General features: G+C 41.3%; 1 protein-coding gene across 2 annotated transcripts; it reads right to left on the bottom strand.

The window, feature by feature from the left end:
• Positions 1–44: 44 nt before the first annotated feature.
• Positions 45–26,129, bottom strand: LOC5525259 (PHD finger protein 10). Of its 2 annotated transcripts, XM_048721517.1 has the most exons (17): positions 26,016–26,129; positions 25,570–25,791; positions 24,606–24,951; positions 24,419–24,502; positions 24,122–24,189; positions 23,811–23,876; positions 22,845–22,973; positions 22,163–22,272; positions 21,530–21,638; positions 21,113–21,265; positions 20,720–20,828; positions 17,392–17,504; positions 15,033–15,108; positions 14,451–14,539; positions 14,112–14,176; positions 13,523–13,632; positions 45–580 (listed from the first exon to the last, which is right to left on the bottom strand). In XM_048721517.1, the coding sequence occupies exons 1-17, from the start codon at positions 26,025–26,027 to the stop codon at positions 438–440; spliced, it is 2,004 nt and encodes a 667-aa protein (XP_048577474.1). In that variant the 5' UTR covers positions 26,028–26,129; the 3' UTR covers positions 45–437. The 2 variants fall into 2 exon arrangements, with proteins under 2 accessions (XP_048577474.1, XP_048577479.1); XM_048721522.1 differs by lacking the exons at positions 45–580; positions 13,523–13,632; positions 14,112–14,176; positions 14,451–14,539 and adding an exon at positions 14,784–14,887.
• Between the last annotated feature and the right edge of the window lie 19 nt (positions 26,130–26,148).

Below are 26,148 nucleotides of genomic sequence, written 5' to 3'. Positions count from 1 at the left end.
ATAAAAACAAATAATAAATAATAAAAAGATACAACAACCAGACCCATGGGTAACAGGATTTATTTTTTTTATAGACAAAATTAGAGTCACATGGATGAGATCAAAAGGGAATAAAAGAGATTTATGTTTAACTGCACAGCAACCTGCTAGTGGCTCTACCAATCAATGTATTATGTTGGTCACGCATATGGCTCAGTCACGTAACCTAGTTCACGTCACGCATAGGCGCTCGGTCACGTGGTATAGCGCTGTACACGGGCTCTACGCGTATGAGTAACTTATCGCTCCGATCTAGCTTTTCTGGTCACGCACATGTCACGACGAGGGCATTTCGCTTTATTCGCGTTACACTGCACATGCAGTCGTCACGCAATACCCCATCTAGTCACGCAATACTCCATCTAGTCACGCAATACTCCATGTAGTCACGCACGTGCTCAGGTGTTCTCGGGTTTGTCCCGGTTCTTTCGCGCAAACGAGTCCATACGCTCTTCCTTCTCGCCTCGACACAGTGCGCAGCGGTACTTAGTCTTCTCTTTTGACAGCTCGGCGTATTTGGAGTCGTCGATACCTTCGCAATCTGAAAGAAAATGAGATGGAAATCTATCTATTGAGGGGTCGACCATTGACGGAGGAAAGCCAAATTTTTCTTGCTCGATTTTTTTGGAAAGTCAGCCACTCCCCCGTCAAATATAAAATATGGACCGTCCTTAATGGCAATAAAATTCAAGCAATTATTGTAATCAATCATTAACACTGAAGGTGGATTTCAAAAGAAACAGTATTTAGATTTGAGCGAATTTAGATTTTTGCGAAGTTCCAATGCATCATCTTATTATTTTTTTTGGAAAACCGTGGTTTTAGACAAATACAAGACAATTACAAAATATGTTAATATGTACGAAAGTTTACTGATCAAATTTAATGTCAACGAGTATTTGTTTGTAGGAATGACTTTAATTGACTTTGATTGATTTGACTTTTAATTAACAGATAAGATATTGTTAACCATCTGTCCACCCTCAACGAGCGGGGTGTAAGGGGGTGCGAAAACCGCAAAACTGCACAGGAAAACGCAGAAACCGCACAGAAAAACGCCAAAAACCGTCAAAATAAGTCAATAACCGTAAACCGCGCAGTCCAGAAACCGCAATACCGCGGAATAAAATTCGAAAAACCGAAAAACCACGCCAGTTTCAAGGCAAAACCGCATCACCGCAAACCCTTAACCCCCTACTCAACATCGACTGTTGGTTTGACTTTTTAGTAGCATTTCACACAAACTTGCGTGCAAACAGAAGCGGTAGGGATAACACCATACACACATGAAAGGCTGCGGGCGGGCCACAGGAATCCCCTCGAGATCACGGGAGCTTTATGACACAGTTTACCACATACATTTGGTCACGTGCTCTGCTCACGAATCAAGCTCAAGGCAAAAACGCTGTCTATGGACTGCTTACAAAAAGCCTATGTATGAAGTTTTTGCGAGAGAAAGAACCCTTAACTCCAGAAGAACTCATTTTCAAAAGAACTCGCTATGAACTTGTACTATAAAAGTGGTGTACAAATATCGTGTATTTCGTTTCTGCACGTTAACATTTCTTTGCGCATTTTCTAGCGGTAAAATAAACTTTTAATTTTGTTGATATGTCGTAAAACTCGTTAAACCTTTAGAGTAGAAAAAACTATCTAAGACAAAATCTATATTGTGATTATCTGTGCTTTCATGCTATTTGAAAATTTCCGTCATGTCCTTTCGAGCACAGGATATAACACTAGCTTTCGCAGGTGCGAGGGTTTCCGTGCTACAAATAGACCCTTTTTATGGTCTCATTACTGGATTGTTAGGATTCTTGCTTGATTATCGTGGATTTCCATGACTCTGTCAAACTCATCGAATATTGAATCTATACAAGTGCTTGGTGCTAAATAGGCGGATATACAGAAATAAGCAGACAGATGATTGTACCCTTGGCTTAAAATCAATGTGATTGTACCCTTGGCTTAAAATCAATGTAATTGTACCCTTGGCTTAAAATCAATGTGATTGTACCCTTGGCTTAAAATCAATGTGATTCTACCCTTGGCTTAAAATCAATGTGATTGTACCCTTGCCTTTTGTTCTTGTCAACCGGTTGCCTATCAGTCACGTGTTTTCTGGAGAAGGCTCTTTAAACCAAGGTATTTCACCACGTTCATTTAGTTAGCGAAGAGAAGAGGATTCTACGGGGAATGAACTCGTCGAACCCGCGAAATACATCCTTTAAGGGCGATAATCAGTGCCTGGCACCGTATATGGAGCTACTATGGAATAGCAGCGTTGTAAACTCGACGTTTGTGGCAATTGTCGCCACGTCTGGGCCAGCCGCTATTCTCACCGTTTCATTTAACGGAGCAATAATAGCGGCGGTTCTACGAACACCACAGCTTCGAGAGCTCAACCAAATGGCGGGGCTGGTTTCCTTGGCGGTTGCGGACTTAGCAGTGGGTGTTGTGGTACAGCCTCTGTTTATCGCCTTGAGAGTAAACAACCTTCGGGGTGTTCCGGCTTGTGGCATTCTAGATGCAGCGGATTTTACCAGTGTTGATTAAGGGGCTCCAACTGACATCTATCGTTGCCATAAACGTTGAGCGATTTCTTGCAATCCAGTGTCCGTACTGGTACAATCGTGTAATAAGCAATACAATCTTCCTTACTGTTTTGAGTATAGCAAGTATCGCCGTTTGCTTTTCGCTGTTACTTTTTAGGTTTCGGCTTGATCTAGCTAGTGGCATAACTACTTCGCTAGGTCTTACATTCGCGTTACGTGTTGCCACGTGGGGCTGTTCAATCGCAGTATATGCGATTGTCAGGAAGCAGAAGAAACGGCTCGCAATCGCTCCTGCTACAACAGACGACGCCGCTGTCAAGGAGTGCAAAGCCAAGTTACAAGATGCATTGGTGCTCTGCTCACTCACATTCATCAGTTTTGTTTCCGTTGTTTCCTTGTTTATTATACATAGCATAGGAACAGGCACGATCGACTCGCCAAGTGCGGAGTTTAGCGTTATTGCTTCGCCCCATGCTAGCACACTGGATAACATAATTTCCATGGTTAATCCAATTGTCTATGGTTGGAGCCTGAAGAAACTAAGGAACGCGACGAAGAGGCTAGTGACAAGCCCGCAAAACTGACGCGAATCCGAAAGCATTCAAAACCACAATCACCACAGTCTGGACTTGGTAAACCACCATCATCACAGTCTGGACTTAACCACCATCATCACAGTCTGGACTAACCACCATCATCACAGTCTGGACTTAACCACCATCATCATAGTCTGTACTTAACCACCATCATCACAGTCTGGACTTAACCACCATCATCACAGTCTGGACTAACCACCATCATCACAGTCTGTACTTAACCACCATCATCACAGTCTGGACTTAACCACCATCATCACAGTCTGGACTAACCACCATCACCACAGTCTGGACTTAACCACCATCATCATAGTCTGTACTTAACCACCATCATCATAGTCTGTACTTAACCACCATCATCACAGTCTGGACTTAACCACCATCATCACAGTCTGGACTAACCACCATCATCACAGTCTGTACTTAACCACCATCATCACAGTCTGGACTTAACCACCATCATCACAGTCTGGACTAACCACCATCACCACAGTCTGGACTTAACCACCATCATCATAGTCTGTACTTAACCACCATCATCACAGTCTGTACTTAACCACCATCATCACAGTCTGGACTTAACCACCATCATCACAGTCTGGACTTAACCACCATCACCACAGTCTGTACTTAACCACCATCATCACAGTCTGTACTTGACCACCATCATCACAGTCTGTACTTAACCACCATCATCACAGTCTGTACTTAACCACCATCATCACAGTCTGTACTTAACCACTATCACTGCAGTCTGGACTAAACCACCATCATCACAGTCTGTACTTAACCACCATCATCACAGTCTGTACTTAACCACCATCATCACAGTCTGTACTTAACCACCATCATCACAGTCTGTACTTGACCACCATCATCACAGTCTGTACTTAACCACCATCATCACAGTCTGTACTTAACCACCATCATCACAGTCTGTACTTAACCACTATCACTGCAGTCTGGACTAAACCACCATCATCACAGTCTGGACTTAACCACCATCATCACAGTCTGTACTTAACCACCATCATCACAGTCTGTACTTAACCACTATCACTGCAGTATGGACTTAACCACCATCATCACAGTCTGTACTTAACCACCATCATCACAGTCTGTACTTAACCACCATCATTACAGTCTGTACTTGACCACCATCATCACAGTCTGTACTTAACCACCATCATAACAGTCTGTACTTAACCACCATCATAACAGTCTGGACTGAACCACCATCATCACAGTCTGGCCTTAACCACCATCATCACAGTCTGTACTTGACCACCATCATCACAGTCTGTACTTAACCACTATCACTACAGTCTGGACTTAACCACCATCATCACAGTCTGGACTGAACCACCATCATCACAGTCTGTTCTTAACCACCATCATCACAGTCTGGCTTAACTACCATCATCACAGTCTGTACTTAACCACCATCATCACAGTCTGGAATTAACCACACTCATCACAGTCTGGACATAACCACCATCATCACAGTCTGGACATAACCACCATCATCACAGTCTGTACTTGACCACCATCATCACAGTCTGGAATTAACCACCATCATCACTGTCTGGAATTAACCACCATCATCACAGTCTGGAATTAACCACCATCATCACAGTCTGGAATTAACCACCATCATCATAGTCTGTACTTAACCACCATCATCACAGTCTGGACTTAACCACCATCATCACAGTCTGGACTAACCACCATCATCACAGTCTGTACTTAACCACCATCATCACAGTCTGGACTTAACCACCATCATCACAGTCTGGACTAACCACCATCACCACAGTCTGGACTTAACCACCATCATCATAGTCTGTACTTAACCACCATCATCATAGTCTGTACTTAACCACCATCATCACAGTCTGGACTTAACCACCATCATCACAGTCTGGACTAACCACCATCATCACAGTCTGTACTTAACCACCATCATCACAGTCTGGACTTAACCACCATCATCACAGTCTGGACTAACCACCATCACCACAGTCTGGACTTAACCACCATCATCATAGTCTGTACTTAACCACCATCATCACAGTCTGTACTTAACCACCATCATCACAGTCTGGACTAACCACCATCACCACAGTCTGGACTTAACCACCATCATCATAGTCTGTACTTAACCACCATCATCACAGTCTGGACTTAACCACCATCATCACAGTCTGGACTAACCACCATCATCACAGTCTGTACTTAACCACCATCATCACAGTCTGTACTTAACCACCATCATCACAGTCTGTACTTGACCACCATCATCACAGTCTGTACTTAACCACCATCATCACAGTCTGTACTTAACCACCATCATCACAGTCTGTACTTAACCACCATCATCACAGTCTGTACTTAACCACTATCACTGCAGTATGGACTTAACCACCATCATCACAGTCTGTACTTAACCACCATCATCACAGTCTGGACTTAACCACTATCACTGCAGTCTGTACTTAACCACCATCATCACAGTCTGTACTTAACCACCATCATCACAGTCTGGACTTAACCACTATCACTGCAGTCTGTACTTAACCACCATCATCACAGTCTGTACTTAACCACCATCATCACAGTCTGTACTTAACCACCATCATCACAGTCTGTACTTAACCACTATCACTGCAGTATGGACTTAACCACCATCATCACAGTCTGTACTTAACCACCATCATCACAGTCTGGACTTAACCACCATCATCACAGTCTGTACTTAACCACCATCATCACAGTCTGTACTTAACCACCATCATCACAGTCTGGACTTAACCACTATCACTGCAGTCTGTACTTAACCACCATCATCACAGTCTGTACTTAACCACCATCATCACAGTCTGTACTTAACCACTATCACTGCAGTATGGACTTAACCACCATCATCACAGTCTGTACTTAACCACCATCATCACAGTCTGTACTTAACCACCATCATTACAGTCTGTACTTGACCACCATCATCACAGTCTGTACTTAACCACCATCATAACAGTCTGGACTGAACCACCATCATCACAGTCTGGCCTTAACCACCATCATCACAGTCTGTACTTGACCACCATCATCACAGTCTGTACTTAACCACTATCACTACAGTCTGGACTTAACCACCATCATCACAGTCTGGACTGAACCACCATCATCACAGTCTGTTCCTAACCACCATCATCACAGTCTGGCTTAACTACCATCATCACAGTCTGTACTTAACCACCATCATCACAGTCTGGAATTAACCACACTCATCACAGTCTGGACATAACCACCATCATCACAGTCTGGACATAACCACCATCATCACAGTCTGTACTTGACCACCATCATCACAGTCTGGAATTAACCACCATCATCACTGTCTGGACATAACCACCATCATCACAGTCTGTACTTGACCACCATCATCACAGTCTGGAATTAACCACCATCATCACTGTCTGGAATTAACCACCATCATCACAGTCTGGAATTAACCACCATCATCACAGTCTGGAATTAACCACCATCATCACTGTCTGGAATTAACCACCATCATCACAGTCTGGAATTAACCACCATCATCACAGTCTGGAATTAACCACCATCATCACTGTCTGAACTTAACCACTATCACTGCAGTCTGGACTTAACCACCATCATCACAGTCTGTACTTAACCACCATCATCACAGTCTGGAATTAACCACCATCATCACAATCTAGACATAACCACCATCATCACAGTCTGTACTTAACCACCATTATCACAGTCTGGAATTAACCACCATCATCACAGTCTGGAATTAACCACCATCATCACAGTCTGGAATTAACCACCATCATCACAGTCTGGAATTAACATCCATCATCACAGTCTGGAATTAACCACCATCATCACAGTCTGGAATTAACCACCATCATCACAGTCTGGACATAACCACCATCATCACAGTCTGTACTTAACCACCATCATCACAGTCTGGAATTAACCACCATCATCACAGTCTGGACTTAACCACCATCATCACAGTCTGGACATAACCACCATCATCACAGTCTGTACTTAACCACCATCATCACAGTCTGGACTTAACCACCATCATCACAGTCTGGACTTAACCACTATCATCACAGTCTGGACTTAACCACTATCATCACAGTCTGGACTTAACCACCATCATCACAGTCTGGACATAACCACCATCATCACAGTCTGGACTTAACCACCATCATCACAGTCTGGACTTAACCACTATCACTGCTGTCTGGACTTAACCACCATCATCACAGTCTGGACATAACCACCATCATCACAGTCTGGACTTAACCACCATCATCACAGTCTGGACTTAACCACCATCATCACAGTCTGGACATAACCACCATCATCACAGTCTGGACATAACCACCATCATCACAGTCTGGACTTAACCACTATCACTGCAGTCTGGACTTAACCACCATCATCACAGTCTGTACTTAACCACCATCATCACAGTCTGGAATTAACCACAATCATCACAGTCTGGACATAACCACCATCATCACAGTCTGTACTTAACCACCATCATCACAGTCTGTACTTAACCACTATCACTACAGTCTGTACTTAACCACCATCATCACAGTCTGGGCTTAACCACTATCACTGCAGTCTGGACTTAAGCACTATCATCACAGTCTGGACATAACCACCATCATCACAGTCTAGACTTAACCACCATCATCACAGTCTAAACTTAACCACCATCACCACAGTCTGGACATAACCACCATCATCACAGTCTGTACTCAACCACCATCATCACAGTCTGGAATTAACCACACTCATCACAGTCTGGACATAACCACCATCATCACAGTCTGTACTTAACCACCATCATCACAGTCTGTACTTGACCACCATCATCACAGTCTGGAATTAACCACCATCATCACTGTCTGGAATTAACCACCATCATCACAGTCTGGAATTAACCACCATCATCACAGTCTGGAATTAACCACCATCATCACTGTCTGGAATTAACCACCATCATCACAGTCTGGAATTAACCACCATCATCACAGTCTGGAATTAACCACCATCATCACAGTCTGAACTTAACCACTATCACTGCAGTCTGGACTTAACCACCATCATCACAGTCTGTACTTAACCACCATCATCACAGTCTGGAATTAACCACCATCATCACAATCTAGACATAACCACCATCATCACAGTCTGTACTTAACCACCATCATCACAGTCTGGAATTAACCACCATCATCACAGTCTGGAATTAACCACCATCATCACAGTCTGGAATTAACCACCATCATCACAGTCTGGAATTAACATCCATCATCACAGTCTGGAATTAACCACCATCATCACAGTCTGGAATTAACCACCATCATCACAGTCTGGACATAACCACCATCATCACAGTCTGTACTTAACCACCATCATCACAGTCTGGAATTAACCACCATCATCACAGTCTGGACTTAACCACCATCATCACAGTCTGGACATAACCACCATCATCACAGTCTGGACTTAACCACTATCATCACAGTCTTGACTTAACCACCATCATCACAGTCTGGACATAACCACCATCATCACAGTCTGGACTTAACCACCATCATCACAGTCTGGACTTAACCACTATCACTGCAGTCTGGACTTAACCACCATCATCACAGTCTGGACATAACCACCATCATCACAGTCTGGACTTAACCACCATCATCACAGTCTGGACTTAACCACCATCATCACAGTCTGGACATAACCACCATCATCACAGTCTGGACATAACCACCATCATCACAGTCTGGACTTAACCACTATCACTGCAGTCTGGACTTAACCACCATCATCACAGTCTGTACTTAACCACCATCATCACAGTCTGGAATTAACCACAATCATCACAGTCTGGACATAACCACCATCATCACAGTCTGTACTTAACCACCATCATCACAGTCTGGACTTAACCACCATCATCACAGTCTGGACATAACCACCATCATCACAGTCTGTACTTAACCACCATCATCACAGTCTGGAATTAACCACCATCATCACAGTCTGGAATTAACCACCATCATCACAGTCTGGACTTAACCACCATCATCACAGTCTGGACTTAACCACCATCATCACAGTCTGGACATAACCACCATCATCACAGTCTGGACTTAACCACTATCACTGCAGTCTGGACTTAACCACCATCATCACAGTCTGGACATAACCACCATCATCACAGTCTGGACATAACCACCATCATCACAGTCTGGACTTAACCACTATCACTGCAGTCTGGACTTAACCACCATCATCACAGTCTGTACTTAACCACCATCATCACAGTCTGGAATTAACCACAATCATCACAGTCTGGACATAACCACCATCATCACAGTCTGTACTTAACCACCATCATCACAGTCTGGACTTAACCACCATCATCACAGTCTGGACATAACCACCATCATCACAGTCTGTACTTAACCACCATCATCACAGTCTGGAATTAACCACCATCATCACAGTCTGGAATTAACCACCATCATCACAGTCTGGATATAACCACCATCATCACAGTCTGGACTTAACCACCATCATCACAGTCTGGACTTAACCACCATCATCACAGTCTGGACTTAACCACCATCATCACAGTCTGGACTTAACCACCATCATCACAGTCTGGACATAACCACCATCATCACAGTCTGGACATAACCACCATCATCACAGTCTGGACTTAACCACTATCACTGCAGTCTGGACTTAACCACCATCATCACAGTCTGTACTTAACCACCATCATCACAGTCTGGAATTAACCACAATCATCACAGTCTGGACATAACCACCATCATCACAGTCTGTACTTAACCACCATCATCACAGTCTGGACTTAACCACCATCATCACAGTCTGGACATAACCACCATCATCACAGTCTGTACTTAACCACCATCATCACAGTCTGGAATTAACCACCATCATCACAGTCTGGAATTAACCACCATCATCACAGTCTGGACTTAACCACCATCATCACAGTCTGGACTTAACCACCATCATCACAGTCTGGACATAACCACCATCATCACAGTCTGGACTTAACCACTATCACTGCAGTCTGGACTTAACCACCATCATCACAGTCTGGACATAACCACCATCATCACAGTCTGGACATAACCACCATCATCACAGTCTGGACTTAACCACTATCACTGCAGTCTGGACTTAACCACCATCATCACAGTCTGTACTTAACCACCATCATCACAGTCTGGAATTAACCACAATCATCACAGTCTGGACATAACCACCATCATCACAGTCTGTACTTAACCACCATCATCACAGTCTGGACTTAACCACCATCATCACAGTCTGGACATAACCACCATCATCACAGTCTGTACTTAACCACCATCATCACAGTCTGGAATTAACCACCATCATCACAGTCTGGAATTAACCACCATCATCACAGTCTGGATATAACCACCATCATCACAGTCTGGACTTAACCACCATCATCACAGTCTGGACTTAACCACCATCATCACAGTCTGTACTTAACCACCATCATCACAGTCTGTACTTAACCACCATCATCACAGTCTGGACTTAACCACCATCATCACAGTCTGGACTCAACTACCATCATCACAGTCTGGACTTAACCACCATCATCACAGTCTGGACATAACCACCATCATCACAGTCTGTACTTAACCACCATCATCACAGTCTGGAATTAACCACCATCATCACAGTCTGGACTTAACCACCATCATCACAGTCTGGACATAACCACCATCATCACAGTCTGTACTTAACCACCATCATCACAGTCTGGAATTAACCACCATCATCACAGTCTGGAATTAACCACCATCATCACAGTCTGGACTTAACCACCATCATCACAGTCTGGACTTAACCACCATCATCACAGTCTGGACATAACCACCATCATCACAGTCTGGACTTAACCACTATCACTGCAGTCTGGACTTAACCACCATCATCACAGTCTGGACATAACCACCATCATCACAGTCTGGACATAACCACCATCATCACAGTCTGGACTTAACCACTATCACTGCAGTCTGGACTTAACCACCATCATCACAGTCTGTACTTAACCACCATCATCACAGTCTGGAATTAACCACAATCATCACAGTCTGGACATAACCACCATCATCACAGTCTGTACTTAACCACCATCATCACAGTCTGGACTTAACCACCATCATCACAGTCTGGACATAACCACCATCATCACAGTCTGTACTTAACCACCATCATCACAGTCTGGAATTAACCACCATCATCACAGTCTGGAATTAACCACCATCATCACAGTCTGGATATAACCACCATCATCACAGTCTGGACTTAACCACCATCATCACAGTCTGGACTTAACCACCATCATCACAGTCTGTACTTAACCACCATCATCACAGTCTGTACTTAACCACCATCATCACAGTCTGGACTTAACCACCATCATCACAGTCTGGACTCAACTACCATCATCACAGTCTGGACTTAACCACCATCATCACAGTCTGGACATAACCACCATCATCACAGTCTGTACTTAACCACCATCATCACAGTCTGGAATTAACCACCATCATCACAGTCTGGACTTAACCACCATCATCACAGTCTGGACATAACCACCATCATCACAGTCTGTACTTAACCACCATCATCACAGTCTGGAATTAACCACCATCATCACAGTCTGGACTTAACCACCATCATCACAGTCTGGACTTAACCACCATCATCACCGTCTGAACTTAACCACCATCATCACAGTCTGGAATTAACCACCATCATCACAGTCTGGACTTAACCACTATCATCACAGTCTGGACATAACCACCATCACCACAGTCTGGACTTAACCACCATCATCACAGTTTGTACTTAACCACCATCATCACAGTCTGGAATTAACCACCATCATCACAGTCTGGACTTAACCACCATCATCACAGTCTGTACTTAACCACCATCATCAAGGTCTGGACTTAACCACTATTATAACAGTCTGGACTTAAACACCATCATCACAGTTTGTACTTAACCACCATCATCACAGTCTGGACTTAACCACCATCACTGCAGTCTGGACTTAACCACCATCATCACAGTCTAGACTTAACCACCATCATCACAGTCTGGACTTAACCACCATCATCACAGTCTGTACTGTCCCTGTACTGTACAGGGAGAGAGCACAGTACAGGGATGGAGCACAGTACAGTACAGGGATGTAGCACAGTACAGTACAGGGATGTAGCACAGTACAGTACAGGGATGTAGCACAGTACAGTACAGGGAGAGAGCACAGTACAGGGAGAGAGCACAGTACAGGGATGGAGCACAGTACAGGGATGAAGCACAGTTCATCGCCCAATTTTTTTTCTCTGGATTCTTATATCCCATAGAGAAAGGACACGTTGTGGGAACACTAGATACGTTTATCAATCATTACTGTATCTTTAATTTTGGGTGAAAAGACTCGCTTAGTTTTATAGTTTTCATCACTCTAAAACACCATTAAGTTACATCGACTATATTCGTATATATGTTCAGCATTTGATCATATTTCGATATCGAAATAAATATAAATTGTAAGCACTATTTTTATTATAGTTGTTGTAGGTGTATACGTATGCCAATCCTATATTATTCAGTCGCAATTTGTGAATAATAAAAATAAACACTCCATTGACTGTTTTAGTTAATTATTTAACCTAAGACAGTGCCTTCCGCACGTTCCATGTCACCTGCACCTTTGAATTTGATAGATTATCAAATATTTTTGTTTTATTTTTAAAAAGTAACTCTCGCAATTAAAGCCGCATTGTCACCAGTTTACTTCCGGTCGATTACGTGACAATCTCCGATGATTTTTAACGAAAAACGCGAAAAATATTTCAAAATATTGAAAGCAGTGTGTCTGTTAGAAGTTTCTTCGAGGATGTGATTGATAATTTAGAGCGGATGGCCTGTTAAATATCTCGTATTCTAATAGATTCTTTTGTCTATTAACGGTTGAGGTTTCTGTCGGACCTCCGGAAGTAAACTGGTGACAATGCGGCTTTAATGATAGGCGATACGATAATTAAGGTAGGAATATTCCTAAGGAAGGAAAAATGCCCCGTCCCAGCCTTCGCTCTATCCACAGCCCACAGGATTACCAAAACAAAAACAAACTTGAGATACTGTATTAGCAAATATAGGATAAAGTGAACAAACCTGTATGAACCCAGCGGTCACATTCGTCACAGCACACCATCGGCATGTCCGACTCGTCGTTACGGTACACCTTGAGGCAGACTGGGCAGAAGTTACCGGACCGGAATAGTCTAGGGTAAGAGAGAGAAAGGATATGATGCTAACCAAATGAAAATATTCTACCTAGAAACCGCGGATTGGTGTTTTTAGGTTAATTAAAAGAGTGATTGAACGGTTGCAGCGCAAATAAAACACAACGCTCGAATAACAAGGGGCTATGGCAGAAATAGGAAAACTACTGAATTTTCTTGAAACGCAAATTGCTTTTGGGCAAAATTAGCGAATCTATTAAAAGAAAAAAGTGATATGCAAGCTTTAAGTATAAAACCAGTCAACAAATAAGACTCACTAACAGAAAGGTACATATCGAACATTACCATTTAGCATCAAGTTTGACGAGAAAATGATGCTTTACCCACAAGCGTTTTTTATTAATACCAAAAAAATGTGTTCTTATAAATGCGAAAGCAATGCAACCCCAATTGTCAATACTTTTTGAGGACTGTCTCACACAAACACGTACCAATATAAGAATCTAGTTCCTTAGTACCTTGAACATGGAGTGCATAGGGTCTGCAGAAACTGGGCCTCTTCTCCATGACGAGGTCGTGTGTACTGCAAAACATATCCTTCAATCAACATGCGACCTCTCACAACCTTACACAATGTGAGGGGCTGGCATTGAGCGACAGGTGAAATGGATTATGGGATCGTTTGAATGGATGGAAAGCCCCAATTATTGCTCTAGACAATCCCACAATCTCTTTCACAACGTACCCAAGCCCTGGGACTGCAGCACGGGCTTGGCAAACAAAACTTTTGGAATTAGTGTTATCAGTACAAAACATATGGAAAAGTAAGCTTTGGCTGATAAACCAACTTACAGTACCTCGCTTTTCCATCGGCAGTTGGGCTCTTCACCTGGCGTTCGTCTCAAACAGGATGCACAAACACCACAAAGTTCACATGTCCAGCGACCTGCAGATTACAGTGTTATGTCATCACAAGTACATACATGGGAGGGGTGTGTGGGGGGAGGGGAGGGGACTCGAACAGAACACACAAACACCATAAAGTTCACATGTCCAGCGACCTACAGATTGCAGTGTAAGGTCATCATGAGTACATGGGATGGGTGGGTGTGTGGAGGGAGGGGAGGGGACTCGAACAGAACACACAAACACCATAAAGTTCACATGTCCAGCAACCTAAAGATCACAGTAGTGTTACTATGTCATCACGAGTACATGGGAGGGGTGAGTGTGGGGAAGGGGGGGGGACTCGAACATGACGCACAAACACCACAAAGTTCACATGTCCAGCGACCTACAGATTCAATGTTACCTTAGGTCATTACAAGTACATTGGAGGGTTGGGGGGGGGGGATGACTTGGGAAGAAAATGATACCAAAAGAATAGAATAACTATTTGTCGTAGAAAACAAAATATAATCTTGAGTTTGCTCTCTTACCTACTGGTATCTGTTTGAGGCCTACACAGAAGCTATGGTAGCCCCTATCACACTCATCACAGAACAACATTTTGTCCTAAAAATTAGAAGTTAAATATTAGTTCAATGGCAGCACCATCTTTTATGATTATCCTACAATGTATCTGGTGGTTGCATCAGCACTAAAAATCATCAGCATCATCACTATCACCATCATCACCACCACTACCACCATCATCACCACCACTACCACCATCATCACCACCACTACCACCATCATCACCACCATTACCACCATAATCACCACCACTACCACCCTTATCAGCATCACTTCCACCATCATCACCACCACTACCACCATCATCACCACCACTACCACCATCATCACCACCACTACCACCATCATCACCACCACTACCTCCATCATCACCACCACTACCACCATCATCACCACCACTACCACCATCATCACCACCACTACCACCATCATCACCACCACTACCACCCTTATCAGCATCACTACCACCATCATCACCACCACTACCACCATCATCAACACCACTACCACCATCATCACCACCACTACCACCATCACCACCACTAGACCCATCATCACCACCACTACCACCATCATCACCACCACTACCACCATCACCACCACTAGACCCATCATCACCACCACTACCACCATCATCACCATCACTACCACCATCATCACCACCACTACCACCATCATCACCACCACTACCACCCTTATCAGCATCACTTCCACCATCATCACCACCACTACCACCATCATCACCACCACTACCACCATCATCACCACCACTACCACCATCATCACCACCACTACCACCATAATCACCACCACTACCACCCTTATCAGCATCACTTCCACCATCATCACCACCACTACCACCATCATCACCACCACTACCACCATCATCACCACCACTACCACAATCATCACCACCACTACCACCATAATCACCACCACTACCACAATCATCACCACCACTACCACAATCATCACCACCACTACCACCATCATCACCACCACTACCACCATCATCACCACCACTACCACCATCATCACCACCACTACCACCATCATCACCACCACTACCACCATCATCACCACCACTACCACCATCATCACCACCACTACCACCATCATCACCACCACTACCTCCATCATCACCACCACTACCACCATCATCACCACCACTACCACCATCATCACCACCACTACCGCCATCATCACCACCACTACCACCCTTATCAGCATCACTACCACCATCATCACCACCACTACCACCATCACCACCACTAGACCCATCATCACCACCACTAGACCCATCACCACCACTACCACCCTTGTCAGCATCACTTCCACCATTGTCATCACCACCACCACTATCATCACCACCACCAACACCACCACTACCACCATTACGATCATCACTACCACCATTATCATCACTACCACCATTATCACCACCAGTACCACCATTATCAGCATCAGCATCACCTCCACCTTTACCACCACCATTATCATCATCACCACCATCATCACCACCCCTACCACCAATATCACCACCACTACCACCATCATCACCACCCCTACCACCAATATCACCACCCCTACCACCACAATCATCACTATTACACACAGTCACTAATATGTTCTACTGCTGACTGCCTTGTCATTAAGAAGGAACTGAAAGCACTATCTTACAGTCACTAATATGTTCTACAGCTGACTGCCTTGTCATTATGAAGGAACTGAAAGCACTATCTTACAGTCACTAATGTGTTCTACTGCTGACTGCCTTGTCATTAGAAGGAACTGAAACACTATCTTACAGTCACTAATATGTTCTACAGCTGACTGCCTTGTCATTATGAAGGAACTGAAAGCACTATCTTACAGTCACTAATATGTTCTACAGCTGACTGCCTTGTCATTATGAAGGAACTGAAAGCACTATCTTACAGTCACTAATATGTTCTACAGCTGACTGCCTTGTCATTATGAAGGAACTGAAAGCACTATCTTAAAGTCACTAATATGTTCTACAGCTGACTGCCTTGTCATTATGAAGGAACTGAAAGCACTATCTTACAGTCACTAATATGTTCTACTGCTGACTGCCTTGTCATTATGAAGGAACTGAAAGCACTATCTTACAGTCACTAATATGTTCTACAGCTGACTGCCTTGTCATTAAGAAGGAACTGAAAGCACTATCGTTTTCAATCATACTGTAGCCATTCGAGCTAGTACAACAGGAGCTTACTCATCAGCACTTTCTCCATCGATAGCCCTACAAATGGCGCCCAAGCCATTCAGCAGTAACATGTCATTAGTAAGCCTCACCTCGTCAAATGGATCCCTGCACAAAGTGCATGTCTTGCACTCCATGCACTGCCACGGATAGGTCTCGATCACCTTGACCAAGTGTTGGTTCATGTCAAGACAGGAGGGGTGACCTTTAATGAGATAATTAAACAGTTAACAAGCAGGCAGTATGACAAGGAAGACAGGAAAGTGTGAGAGAATTAAACAGTTAACAAGCAGGCAGTATGACAAGGAAGACAGGAAAGTGTGAGAGAATTAAACAGTTAACAAGCAGGCAGTATGACAAGGAAGACAGGAAAGTGTGAGAGAATTAAACAGTTAACAAGCAGGCAGTATGACAAGGAAGACAGGAAAGGTGTGAGAGAATTAAACAGTTAACAAGCAGGCAGTATGACAAGGGAGACAGGAAAGGTGTAAGAGAATTAAACAGTTAACAAGCAGGCAGTATGACAAGGGAGACAGGAAAGGTGTAAGAGAATTAAACAGTTAACAAGCAGGCAGTATGACAAGGGAGACAGGAAAGGTGTGAGAGAATTAAACAGTTAACAAGCAGGCAGTATGACAAGGGAGACAGGAAAGGTCTGAGAGAATTAAACAGTTAACAAGCAGGCAGTATGACAAGGAAGACAGGAAAGGTGTGAGATAATTAAACAGTTAACAAGCAGGCAGTATGACAAGGAAGACAGGAAAGTGTGAGAGAATTAAACAGTTAACAAGCAGGCAGTATGACAAGAAAGACAGGAAAGTGTGAGAGAATTAAACAGTTAACAAGCAGGCAGTATGACAAGGAAGACAGGAAAGGTGTGAGATAATTAAACAGTTAACAAGCAGGCAGTATGACAAGGGAGACAGGAAAGGTGTGAGAGAATTAAACAGTTAACAAGCAGGCAGTATGACAAGGAAGACAGGAAAGTGTGAGAGAATTAAACAGTTAACAAGCAGGCAGTATGACAAGGGAGACAGGAAAGGTCTGAGAGAATTAAACAGTTAACAAGCAGGCAGTATGACAAGGAAGACAGGAAAGGTGTGAGAGAATTAAACAGTTAACAAGCAGGCAGTATGACAAGGAAGACAGGAAAGTGTGAGAGAATTAAACAGTTAACAAGCAGGCAATATGACAAGGGAGACAGGAAAGGTGTGAGAGAATTAAACAGTTAACAAGCAGGCAGTATGACAAGGAAGACAGGAAAGTGTGAGAGAATTAAACAGTTAACAAGCAGGCAGTATGACAAGGAAGACAGGAAAGTGTGAGAGAATTAAACAGTTAACAAGCAGGCAGTATGACAAGGGAGACACGAAAGGTGTGAGAGAATTAAACAGTTAACAAGCAGGCAGTATGACAAGGAAGAAAGGAAAGATGTGAGAGAATTAAACAGTTAACAAGCAGGCAGTATGACAAGGAAGACAGGACAGGTGTGAGAGAATTAAACAGTTAACAAGCAGGCAGTATGACAAGGAAGACAGGAAAGGTGTGAGAGAATTAAACAGTTAACAAGCAGGCAGTATGACAAGGAAGACAGGAAAGTGTGAGAGAATTAAACAGTTAACAAGCAGGCAGTATGACAAGGGAGACAGGAAAGTGTGAGAGAATTAAACAGTTAACAAGCAGGCAGTATGACAAGGGAGACAGGAAAGTGTGAGAGAATTAAACAGCTACAGAACAGGCTTGGATATCATTGAGTAAAATAAATATATTATTTTACTTTATATTATTGAGTAAAATAAATTATGACAAGGAAGGCAGTAAGGGCAAGAGAGAATTACATACAATATGGTTACCGAATAGGCTTGGGTTTTGAACTATATGTAAAATAAGTCATGATGAGAGAGGCAGGAAGGTTGAGAGAAAATTAAAAATTATTGCACAGGCTTGATTATTACTTAAATAGATAATGACAAGGAACATCCAAAGGTGACCTTTCAGTTTCTTATCAGGCTTGGGTAGTAAACTTTACATGAACAGATAATGGTGATTGTGTCGATAGTGATGGCAATAATAAGACTCTGGAACTGGCTTGGGTGACAAACTGCGACAAATACTTTGGTGGCCCAAAAAAGCAATGCAAATTTCAGTAGTGAATTTAATCACTATAGAATTTAATCTATCCTAAAAAAAAATGTTATTTCTAAATCATGAGATGGTAAAAAAAATGAATAATAATATTTTTCAAAATGAACAAAAACAACAATGCCACACATGTCAGCTCCAGAGTTTAAAAAGGGCTGGGTGAGATGACGTAATATGATGCTCATGGCATCAAAGGCAGTGGCGGTGTGGGTCAGTGAGATGGAGGTTTGTGGTAATGTTTATAATTGGGTCATCACACACAATTACTATCTGTTAAGGGCCTATGGTATAATCTCGTTGCTACAAAACACGGTTGCTACGAAAGGGAAAAGTGCTACATTTGATTAAATAGACTAAAATCGCCGTGTATCCTCCAACTTGATTCCATGACTCACTATGACCCACCCAAGCAAGCGCTCCAGGTTCAATCCCTGGTCGAGTCATTATTTTAATTTTATTTTCTTCAAAACTCCAACTCTAACTTATTATTTTTCTTTTTTTCCGAAGAGATTAATATAAACTTTCGACATTTTGTAGAAGAAAATGCAATTTTTATATGTTTTTAGAAAATAAAAATAGATGAAAAAATGTTAATTTTGAACATTTTACAAACAATTGTGAATTTTTTTTTACTCAAACCTCCTAACAACTTAGCGCATGAGATTTTTTATTTTTGAAGTAGTGAAAAAGTCATTACCAAACATGTTGTTTTCTCAGAACATAAAAATTTGCCATTTCTCGCAATATCAAAATTTTTGCAAAACGGATGCGTGAAGTTTTATAAAATAGTGATGTTAAAATATTTTTGCCAAAAATATGATGCTAGATTTGAACAGTAGCTTCTCCGACACGTTTTTCTGTTCTGGGTCACGTGACCATGGGAGGGGTCGGATGAAGTCATCATTTGTGTCATTCATGTCTAAAACATTTATGTTGAAAGTTCCAAGAGATTTGACAAAAAAACAGAAGCTTTTATAAAAACAAATTTCCCTAGCAATGGACTCAAAAGAAAGTACCATGGGCCCTTAGCATCAATTACAGGTGGAACAATTAAAAGCAAAGTGTGATATTGGTGGCAATGATGTTGAATTTAGTAATGAAGATTATTGGTGGTGTTGAACACAATCATGTCGACAATGATGCTGATAACAATAATGACAAAATTATGGTGATGACAACGTTAATGACAACAGTGATGATGATAATGCTGATTTTTTTTATGAAGATGATGCTGAAAATTATGAGATTGTTTGTTAATGGCTTAAAAGGACGACTCACCACTATTTTCACAGTGAGAGCAGTGAATCATCTCTTCCGGCAAGCCCTTCTTGTTTGATTCGCTTCCCATCAAACATATTCCACAGAGTGCATCAGGGCGAAATGGGGGCTGGAGTATAGATCCAAATGCACAAGGCAGTTGGGTTAGGTACATTTGTCAGGAAATAGAAGGGAATTCAAATTGCATACTTCTGCATGTGTCATACTGTACGTTACATGTTTTTATTTTCCATCAAAATGAGTAAAATGTTTTTTTTTTTCGGGAAACTAGGCCAGGCAGAACCAAGAACAAGCTTGCAGGCTTACAGTATTTCCTGGCCCACTTGGATGCTTTACCACATCCATAAAGACCTGATTACAATTGTATACCAAAGCAACAAATTTAAACTGCACCTTAAATGCTGGAGTCTTTTTCTTGGCTGGAGGCTCTAGGCGTCCATCTTGCTCCATATCACTACCAGATTTACTATCTTCACTGTCATCACTGTCATTACTATCATCGCTATCATCTCCAGATGAAGATGAAGAAGAGGAAGATGTGGACAGCTAAATAAAAATAAAAAGATGACTTTATATATGTGCACCATATCTGAGGCCTGATCCACATGTTATGCAGGGTTCAAAATAGCAGCTGGCTGCTGGCGATAGCCGGCTGTTTTTTTGGTCTTTGCTGACTCTTTTTTCCTGTATTCCTCTCTCATATTTTGAGTATGCAGGCTTTTTTCCCACCTTAAACTGCAAAGCCAGCAAAATCTAGCAGGTTTAAAAATATATATATTTTGAACCCTGGATATGTATGTTATACTGTACCTCAGATGAGTCTGTCTCGGCCCTTTGAGGGAAGTTCATGGTCATTCTCTCAAGAACTCTGTCCAGAGCTGTGCCAAGTGGAAGCTGTCGCAGTTCTGAAGGCAGGTATCTAGCATAAAGAAGAACACCACCACTCTGGATTTATATTCACAGTTCAATTACAGCGAGCATCAAGTTGAAATTTTGAAACAAACATTATGTATGGACTACATAGTTCTCTTAGCAACATTGTACTTTAGGTGCTGTATACTGTTCTTTTAATAAAAAACAATGACATTTTGTCATGTAGGCATGCAACCAATGCAATTAGGCCCCACCCGCTAATATACACACATTCTGTTATATCTTATTCTATATATATATATATATATATATATATATATATATATATATATATATATATATATATATATATATATATATATATATATGTATATATTATTCTATATATATATTCTATTATCAAATATACAGTAGTAAGCATAACATTTTAACCATTTAAAAAATATATTACAGTTAACCTGAGACCTTAAAGAGCCCCCATCCCCCTAGCAAATCCTGGCTATTTAACTATAGTCTTAAGTCTTATAGGCTTCTACAGGGCTCATATACATACTGTACTACTACCTGTACCTTTTATAATGCTCCTGATATTGCCCTGGCAGAAGGGAGACAGGGTACATACTGGGCTGGGTCAGGTGCTGTGGTAACTTGGCACTCCTATTACAAGGCACATGGATTATCTGTAAACAAGTAAAAACAGGGCAGTGAAAATGTGAATGATGAAAGCTCAAGAGCATGTGTCCAGAGGGGGAGTCTGAGGGGTCTGGACCTCTGCTCATGTGACATAGGACCCCTTTCTTAGTAGTTAACAAGACTGTTTATATGTGTGCATTTGTATAGAAAAGAGCAAAGAGTTTAAAATGCTGATTTGAACTTAATTGATCCGTGGTGAGTGAATCACTACTTTGGCCCCCAGCCTGCGTTAATTTCTAGATACGCCTCTGAAGTTGTGATGATGTTGATGGGAACACTGATTGGGGCAAGCGATGTACACCATATGTTATACAGTAATGGTGATGGTATTTCAGGGATGATTATAGTGCTGCAATTATGGCAATAAGAGTAGTGATGATGCTGCTGCTAGTGGTGTTTAGGGTGATGGTAATGGTGATGCTGGTGGTGATGATGATAATGATGATGTTTCCTGAATATACTGTATTGAAAATCAATTTATTGTCATTGGTTCAAAATTAAGAAAAACAGAAAATAAATGGATTGATTAACTCATCAACTAATTTTTAACATGTTGTACCTGTGTTTGCATGTCAAAATAAGACTGCCTCTCTTCTTTACGCTGAAGTGCCAGTTGTGAGTTGAAGTCTACAGCATTTTTCAGAGCTCTTCGCATTGAATTAGGTATCTTGCGACTCTCTTGAGCTTCCTAGAAGAGTGAAACACAGTATTGAACATAGTTGTTAAGAAGTCCACTTGTCAGCCCCATCTTTGTTATTGTTTTCATTTAATAATTGAAGGCACATAATTTGCTAAAATCTTGAAATAACCATCTAAAAACAAAGTTAAATACTTTATTTATCAAATTCAATAAAAAATATCACATTGGCTTCCCAAATCAGCTGATAAAAATGGATGCTTTTTAGCACTTTGTACTTTGCTAGGACGACAAAATGGTGGCTGACGGAGGCTGTTTAAGGGATAATATCCAGCAAAATTAATATAACAGTATGGATAGCAAACTGATTGTAGCCAAAAGGATATTTTACAGTACTTTTGCCCAAAGGTCATGTATATATTTTTTCAGGTTTTCCTGGCCCCCTGAAACTCCATACTCTTGAATTTTTCACCATTTAATAATGATTTTATAGCAAATCTAGAGTAATATTCCTATTTGAATGATGTTTTATGTCTAAATTATCACTAAAATTTAAATTATAAAGTTAGAATATGAATATATGAATGTAAGGAAGAAACACTCATATTAAAAAAAAGACTTACACAGTACATAAAGAGAACACATATTATGTAAAAGAAACTATGTAAATATTACTTGACAAAATATGTTATTATTAAATATTACTTGATAAAATATGTTATATTATGTATATTATGTAAAATATAACTTGACAGAAAAAGTTTTTTTGACATCCAATAAACAGTGTTGCATTATCCATGAGCCATAACCACAAAATTCTCTAAAGTATAATAAAAAGCATCAATTTTTTTTTAAATTCAAGGTCAGTGCAGAATTACAACGTCGTACCTTCTCTTCCTCTGACTTCTTAAGAAGCTTGTATTTCTCTCTCTTGTGAGAGATCTGGATAAAATCCTACATTGCAAAGACAAAGAAATATTATTGAATAAGGTCCAATTTCTTACAATTTACCAGTTGTGTTTCACAAGTAAAATTTTCATGTGTTAACAACAACTCTGGCAATTATCTTGACACTGAAAATACAGTACCTTGCAATTATCTGGACACTGAAAATACCTGGCAATTATCTGGACACTGAAAATTTCTGGCAATTATCTGGACAGTGAAATTTCTGGTAATTATCTTGACACTAAAAATACCTGGTATTTATCTGGATAGTGGTCTAGAACAAGTTGTGTAGCATCTTCTGAGCAAATGGACCAAATTTCTAAAAGATTAATCACAAATCATCAGATGGATGCTGCACCGCTGAACAGATGCTTTGACTGTGAGTCTTGATTTCATGCCAACTGCTGCATTTATGCCAGATTATGAAAGTTAAACATCCATACCAGGGTTAAATTATAAAATGTATTCCATCATAATATTGAGAACAGTCAAGCTAGAAATGGAGATGGCTCAAAACAGGGTGAACACTGAAAATTCACTAGACCTACCTTGATCTTTCTGTGCTGAGTCAAGAAACCCATTTTCAAGCAAAAATGATTTTTCATCTTCTTGAAGTACATGGAATTCAATTTCTGTCAAAGAAGATAAAATATATTACAGTATATAGTATGACACAAATAGGGACTGGAAACTGGAAGGAAATCTGAAATGAAAAAGAATCTCATCTCATATTACTTGGATGTTTCTCTTGAAGTGATTCTATCCCAAGAAAATGTGCTATTTGTGAAGTCAAGTAGTAGTACTGCCCATCACCATCTGCCGGCCATTTGTACTCATGCAGCTTATCAAGTATATTCCTCAGGCTCTTCAGGTAAGCAACGATAGGTTTTTCCTTGGGAACAGGCGGTGGAAGAGGGGGTATATCCTTGGGTGGCTCCACTTCCTCCAGAGAGGCCTGAGGGGTAGGAGCTTGGTCTTTTGCAGTTACCTCTTCTGGTTCTTTTTTCTCTGAAGAAGCTTTCTTTGGCTTCTTTTCTTGTTTCTCCTTTGGTTTCTCTTTTTTCTCCCTTGGTTTTCTTTCCTACAAACCAAAATAATAGTTTATCTAACAAGAGTTAAAAGTTTAAAGTTGGTTTGATAAACTTACATGAGGTTTAACTTGGGTTTAAGTTGCTCTGTCAATTGGCAGAGCCCGCAATATTCAGCGATATTCCGAATAAAACTGTGCCCAAGATTACCCTGGATTCAGAGTGGTTCGTGATGCCCTGTTTTATCGTAATCAAAGTTGAAAGGCAAATATTACAAATTGGAAAATCTAAAGTTACATGTCCTTTCCATCGCTATTAACTTGTAAAAAATACTAAACCAATGTTAACTTGGTATTAAATTTATAAGCAAACCAACCCAGGTTTTGAGCGAAACAACTTTACCCACAAGCGAACTAGCTTTAAAGCGAACTGGGTTTCTAGTGAAACATCTGGTAATCCTTTTGATGGGGGATTACCTGAGTCACAGACCAATTTTTTGGCATTTCATAGATCTTAAAAAAAAAAATGAAAAGATATCAATGAAAACTTATCAACTAACTGTTGTCTTATGAAGTTAAAATATCTATTTCAACCACATTTTAACATCAAACTAAAGGCGGCTCATACAAACTCTGCAAGACCTTCTACACTCACCGTAAGCGACCTATTACCTTTTTAGCGCTTTTCACAGGCTCTGGAAACACCTTTCCGAGGAACTGCGCCTGCCATTTCTTGCTTGGCCTTCCCCTGGGTCGTTTGATTGGCATAACGGGCTGTTCGGCCACTGGATCGTCTTTTGGTTCATTGTCTGAGGGTTTTGTTTTGCTATCTTTTGGTGGGCTTTCATTGTCAAGTTTGGCTACCTCGGATTTTGGCTTTGGTCCTGGTTTCTTCTGGAAATCAATGTTTTATGAAGACCTTACTCAGACAAAGTTGATTTTATTCTAATGTTGTATCGGCAAAACGTAGCGGAATAAGGCAAAAGATACTGAGGGTCACATTTTCGTCCCATTACAATTTTGTAAGAAACTACTAAGCAAATGCTAACAAAACTTGTAATAAGTAATTGTAATAAGTTTCACATTAACTATCGCATTATGGCTAGTGTCATACTTACTTTTCGAGGCATCTTTCGCTTTTTATGATTTGAAAATGACAATGAATAAAATCTTACACGGCCGCCATGTTGAATACATGGCCTGGTTACACAAATATTAGGGCCCAAGCCTCTCCGTTTTACCACAGAGAGC

Source organism: Nematostella vectensis, chromosome 2 (genome assembly GCF_932526225.1).
Source record: "Nematostella vectensis chromosome 2, jaNemVect1.1, whole genome shotgun sequence".
Lineage (NCBI taxonomy): Eukaryota > Metazoa > Cnidaria > Anthozoa > Actiniaria > Edwardsiidae > Nematostella > Nematostella vectensis.
This window is presented reverse-complemented; position numbering and strand designations above follow the sequence as displayed.